This window comes from Chaetodon trifascialis, chromosome 8 (assembly GCF_039877785.1).
Source record: "Chaetodon trifascialis isolate fChaTrf1 chromosome 8, fChaTrf1.hap1, whole genome shotgun sequence".
Classification (NCBI taxonomy): Eukaryota; Metazoa; Chordata; class Actinopteri; order Chaetodontiformes; family Chaetodontidae; genus Chaetodon; species Chaetodon trifascialis.
In genome coordinates this window covers 1,876,006-1,882,500 of record NC_092063.1, presented here as the reverse complement: position 1 = coordinate 1,882,500, position 6,495 = coordinate 1,876,006, and the positions used below count along the sequence as shown (strand labels likewise).

General features: G+C 47.6%; 1 protein-coding gene across 2 annotated transcripts in view; it reads right to left on the bottom strand.

The window, feature by feature from the left end:
* LOC139334989 (nucleolar protein 4-like) overlaps positions 1–6,495 on the bottom strand; it is a 123,377-nt gene that overhangs the window by 52,765 nt on the left and 64,117 nt on the right. For both annotated transcript variants that reach the window (XM_070968324.1, XM_070968325.1), the window contains one exon: positions 1–37. This exon is cut by the window's left edge and continues 117 nt beyond it. In XM_070968324.1, coding sequence (XP_070824425.1) covers positions 1–37 — 37 coding nt within the window. The remainder of the gene's footprint in view (positions 38–6,495) is intronic.

Here is a 6,495-nt window from a genome sequence, read left to right as displayed (position 1 = left end):
TCTCTGCCTCCTCCTCGCTGCTCAGTGAACTGTCATCCTGACCAGGAGAGAGCAAACAGGAACATCTCAGACTTGGAAATCAAATCTGCATTCACAATAACATGATGTCCAACAGCAGGGAGACAATGTGAGACGTGTTAGCGAGACGAAGAATCTGAAAGGCTTTCGTTTAGCCAGCGTGACTGGAAGGAAGGTCGTCACCTTCTGTCTGTGAATGCAGCTGCTCTGCACGCTCATGAATGAAACTGTTTTTCTAATCTCTCCAGTCATCGCTTTGTCGGTGTCAGCATCCGTCGGAGCAGCTACGACAGCTGCTCCACCGGTTTAACCCAAACATCAGAGGAAACCAGCAACACGAGGCGGAGAAGCGGCAGGCAGGCCAATCAAACGCTGCACGCCAACTGCTGCTCGCCGTGCAGCACCTGCAGGCCTCGCTGGCAGCAGGGACGTCACACTGAGATGTTCTTCCTCTGCGCTCTGAGCTGCTTCACGCCACCTCGCACACTTTCCCTCCACTCAGTCCAAGAACGCCGGGAACGAAAAACCAAACGCTCCGATGGGAAACAAGATTTTCTGCAGCGACCAGAAGAGCATTTACGAAACAGATTTGAGGCCGTCGGATCAGCAGTGACTGACAGGTGAGCTGCAAACATCGAGCGTGGAAACACAAAGAGAAGACAAGCAGACACGAAAGAAGCGAAGATTTGCTCGACTTTGAGGATTTGTGCTCATCCTGAAGCTGCAGGACTTCAATCATGAAATAAAAGAGAAAAATGGATCTGGATCAGAAATAACATGAAGGCTCCTGAGACGCAGCAGGTCAGAGCGTGAGCCGCCAACAAACAGCTGAGCTCTGACTGAACAGGTGTCATGGTGGCTGCTTACGGTGGACAAACACGAACAGATAAAAACATTCAGGGTTCAATCTGAGCAATCAAACTTTACGTTTAATGTGTCTGTTTTCTTTTGTTAAAATGTTGTCACACCCACACTTTGGTAACGACGGCGTGTTTATGACCGAGGAAAGATCAAAGACACCAGAGAAGACAAACTGTGTCTCCTGCATGAAAGACAGACGAGCTGCACGTCCGTCCACCAACACGACGTCCACATGCTTTCACCGAGCCTGAGAGGGAAACGACTGTCCAGCACTGACTAACGCTGCATCACACTGATGAGTCTCTGACGACGGCCACCGCCTCAGATTTAACCATCAGTGTTGGGTGACTGGCAAAACTAACCCAACCAATCACAGCACCTCTTTCTCACGATCACACTGGAGTTCAGAGGTCATCGGGGAGGCGGGTGAAGCAGCTGTCAATCAAACTGACAGGCGTTGTGTGTGCCGCCCATTCGGTCACTGTTTCTACATCTACTGGGAATCATCCAGATCACAGTTTCACTGCACATCCAGAGTTATTTATTGTACAGGGAGCAGGCTCGGCTGCGCTGGCTGCGTCAAACGGCCGACGTTAACGTTCGATCTGGAGTTAGTAACGATAAACCAACGTCAAACAGGCAGCGGAGGCACAGCTCAGCGAACTGGAGAGCGCGTCTGATTGGTCAACGCTCAGGAACACGTCGTTCAGACATCGAGACTTTGTGGGACGTCACACTACACGAGCACAGACGCCTGATCGTCGTCGTCATCTCAAAGATCGTGTTAGATTAACGCAGTCTGATCCCGGCGTGAGGCTGAGCAATGACAAGTGAAGGTGATCACACCGTCAACATCTGCTCAGCTGCAGGACTGAACTCCAGTGTGTTAGAGTTTCATATCAAGTTTCATGGAACAGCGACAACAGCAACAAAAAAAGAAGAAGAAGAAGAAGAATACAATAACCAAACACATCACTGTATGCAGTGATGTGTTTGGTTATTGTACCGTGAAAATCTCGTGTCTGCAGCCCAAACACTGACATGATTCCAGGATACTTCAACATGAATCTCACCACCTTTTCAAACTCACTCACACACACACGCGCAAACACACACACACACACACACACACCCCTCTGTTATCAGCATCTAAGGAGACCTGCACTTTCAGTAATGAGGTCCTGAGTGCCACAACTGCCTTTTATTGCACATACGCACACACACACACACAAACAATGGAGAGATTAATGAATGAGCAACGACCTCAGTGACACTGAGGCTGAGACGCAGTAAACTGCTCTTTATGACTGCTGAAGAAGAGAGGCGGGCAGGTGAGATCCCCGCCGCACGTTTCCTGCTTGTTTTACATACATGTGGTCGTTGATGCCAGCAGGGGTACGATGCATGAGTCGAGGATTCACATGACGCTGACGAACAGCTCAGCTAGTAAGAGAGCTGCTCTGGATGAAGATGACAGAGTGAAAGGAAGCAGAGAGACGTTTAAACACACCTGGACGGCTGTCAGGTGCAGTCTGCATACATTATGACAGACGTCACACGCATCACAGTTTGGATGGGAGGTGTGGAGGGGAGTGTGGGGGGGTCGTGGAGTTCATGGAGAGGTTTGGGGGTGGGTCAGACGAAGCCTAATCTTTCCTCCTGAACGCTGCCGGCTTTAAAATAAGAAGCTTTTGTTCAAGTAAGGTTCGGCATGCGGTGACAACAGCGACCTGAAGTCTTTCACCACGAAAGACGTTTGATTGTTTGAATGAGCTGCTGACGTGTGGAGGCCGACACGGACGAGAAACACGTCATCGCTTACTGATGGTGAACGCAGCCTTCTCACTGACGATGTCTGCTGACTCTCACAATGCTGGACGAGTCTAAGATATTCATATTTAGCCCAAATTTGAACCTCTTACGCTTCTATGAACATCAAATGTCCCTCCATGTGAAGAACCTGGTGGTCACAGGATGGATATTGATCAGTGATCAGTGATCAGTGCCAAAAAGATCGCATCTCTCTGTATAAACGTCGATGCCTCACTTCTCACTGATGTTCAGCTTCTCTTTAAAAAATGAAGTGCTGCAGGGGATTCCAGCTTCTATTTAAAGGAAAGAAGATGGTTGTGCGTGTGTGACTGTGGCTCCTGTAGTGAGTCCATGTGGCAGCGCTGACCCATATCTGTCCGTTAAAGAGGGTTCTCCGAGGAGGAGTTTCCCCGGGCTCGTCACGCTGGATTAGCCTCCTCGCCGCAGCCGGGCAGCCAGCCAGTGCGACTGCACACAGTAACTGCTGGCATCCACGTGGGTCTGGAGAGAGCCGAGCCTTCCAGAGAGCTGTGTCATTAAATCAGAGAAGCTTCAAACCACAGCGAGAGTCGCCGTCACGGGCCGAGCCCTGCGTCACCGGCACGTCTGCAGACGCCACTCCAAAGAAAGGCTTTGTTTCCAGGTGAAGGACAGTCGTGAAGGTCTTCTTCAGTTCTGGTTTAAATGTCGTGTTTGGGCACTTTGTGACATCCAGTGTGTCTCGTGATGTCTTTCATATGTCTGTTCACACTGCAGGGCTCTGTGCCCACATCTGTCCCACATGTGACACGCGTGGCACCAGAATGCACCGACAAGAAGATGCTGAAGAGGACACGAGCTGCGTTTCCATCAACGAGTTTAAATGCGAAACATCAGAATCCAAAAGATTAATGGAGACAGCAAAATTTAAAAAAGTTATGCTCACTTTTTTTTTGAGTCACATGACTGATCAGCTGTTTCCGCTACAAAACCCAAAGAAGAAGAAGAAGAAGAAGAGGACTCCGTTATTCCCATAACCCTCTTCGTCTTCATCATCTTCGTCTGAGGTCATGAAACACGGCTGATTCCAGCTGACATGAAAGAACAAATGAAGAAAGAACAAATTTTCTCCATTGTTCTCTCCGGGGTTTGAGGCGCCTCGTGTTCCTGGTCCTTCTTCTTCTACTCTGTTTATCGTAGCTCATACCTCCACCTTCCGTCAAAACTACACCTCGTATATTTGCTCCAGACCAGTTTCCAGAAAAGCGTCGGTCACATTTCAAAAATTTGCTCGACATCAGACGAAACACTGCAGCTATTAATCAATCAGCTGTCACATATTGAATGAATCACCATTATTTGGATTTTTTAAGAAAAACAAAAGTCAAAACTGTCTGATTCCAGCTTCTGAAATGTGAGTGTTTTGGTTTGTGGTTTCTTCTGTGACCCTAAACTGAACGTCTCTGAAGACACCTGAGGATTCATCGTGGGCACTGACCGACGTTTTCACCATTTTCTGACATTTTATAGAGCAAACAGCTTTAGCTTGGACAGTAAATAACTGTTTTCTGTTTAACCCGTCGCTGCAACGCTCTTGTGCTGTTGGTAGATCAGAAAAAGCCTCCAGTTTCATGACACCTTTGTCAACTGACGTCACACACTGATCGGCCTCAGGCTCTGATTTTATTCAGCACATCTGTACGCAGCTTTTGGTCGTTAACACTGAATGAAACACGAGGAAAGCGTCACCTCTGAGGGCAAACACTCAGAGCTTGGACGCTGTCGGCTGCAGGTTATTAAAGAGCTTCGATAATCAGACAATTAAAGGCAACTGAAATGCACAAAGCTTCAAAAGCCGCTCCAGATTGTTTCCGAAACAACGTTCGGTGAGCGAGCGCGCAGAAGAAACACACGCTGCTCCGGGCGTGAGACGAACAGCTAACAGCGCCTCGCAGCTCAGATTTAAAGGCTGTTCGCTGTCAGAAGAGCTCCACAGCGTGAGCTCGGCATGTTAATCAGCTCAGAGACTGATCTGAGGCTGCCAATCCACCACCGCCGGCCACAAACGATCAAATGAGACCTTATTTTAATCTGCTCTCAATTCCTTTTCAATTACTATCATCACAGCCCACATTAGCTCTTTTCAATCACCGTGTAATCTCTGCGCAGCAATCGCTGGTTAGCCGACGCGTCTCTGCCGCGGCGTCCGACCGGAGAACCACACGTTCTCATTAGACCCGCGCTGAATCTGTCTGATTTCACTTCTCATGAAGAACATGAGGAAGACGAGCGCTGATGAAGTCATGAGGAGGCTCGTCTTCTCGTTCTTCTTTTGCTTCCTCGAGCTCCAGCTCAAAGTCACTTCTGATTTATTGAAAAAGCACAAATTACCATCAACAACTTGAAATTACTGGAACATTGTGACAGCAGCTCGTGTAATAATTATCGACACGCGGTGAAATTAATAACGGTGATCCACTCAGACTCCTTTGTTTGTCTGATTACACGGTGAGAAAAATGGAAGTACAGCTCAAGAATGAAACAGGCGCCTTGTTTGGTCATCACCATGTTAGAAGAGGAGGCCGCCAATCACTGTCAACAAAGCCCAAAAACAATCGATGCATGGATCTGATGGATCCTCCTCAGCGAGCCTCACGCTGCATCACCACCACTCAACCACAAACTCTCACCAGAGCAGCAATGTGGATTCATCCGCCGCTGAAAATAGCCCCCACCAAATGTCTGCTTCCTCCACCTGTTTTCACAGGTTTTATTGCCAATAAGAGAAATCTAGAATATGTGCACATATCTATCTATCACCAGCCGGATGTCACATTTCCTCTTGAGCCAAAAGCAAATGATAAATGAGCATCAGGACTAAAATATTTACCATGGAGAAATATCACCTGTTCATAAGGTGTTATTCCTCCTTCTTATTGGTTATCTGCTGGAAACCTGCTCTCAGAGGGAGACCCCCCCCCCCCCCGGCTCGTATCCTCCTCCTCCTCTTCCTCTCCATTTCCTCCCAGTCAGCGAATCTGAGGAGTCTTTTTCAGTGTGAGTCTGTGCTGTTTACTGATGATCTGAGCTAATCTGCATACAGGTGAACACCAGTGAACGACGCACTCTGCATCTGTCCTTTCTCTCTCTCCATGTTCTTCCTCAGTTCCGTTGGATCTTAATTCGGGAACATGCTGGATGAGCGTGTTCTCCTCAAACACTCCTCAAAGTCCTTTTCCAGCTGATTGCTTTTGGTCACTGAGAAAAGTTCAAACGCATTTATCATCAGCTTTCACCTGATGTTTGAACTTAGCTAACGTTTCAGGTGTGGCAGCTCGCCCTCCTCCAGCTCTGGTTTTGGTCTCCGCCAGCTCGTCCTGAGGAGAACTTCAGGCTCTTTTTACCGCTTTGTCTCTGAAAACGACACCATGAGAGCGAACCTGAACAGTGAATTTGTGTCCAGACAGATGAACAAGCAGGTGGACGTCAGCTGATCTCTGCTCATCAGTCATTCATCGACATTGTTTTCACATATTATTCTAAAAATAGAGATTGCAGAGACATTAAAACCTCTAACGTGTATCACAACGTCAGCTGTAAATTACAGTTTATCTGCGCTCCACAACAGAAGTGAAGCGTAATTAATCCTGCGGCTCATTTTCAGCAATTCAAACTCCAAAAAGTATGAAAACAATGAAAGATGAAGGAATTAAAAGGGTTTTTTTGGACTGTAAGTCGTGTCAATCATGTGAGAGGGCAATAAAAACTAATGAAAGTCTTTAAAATATTCAGGATTGAAGCTTTAAATGAAGCCCTCCTCATGAA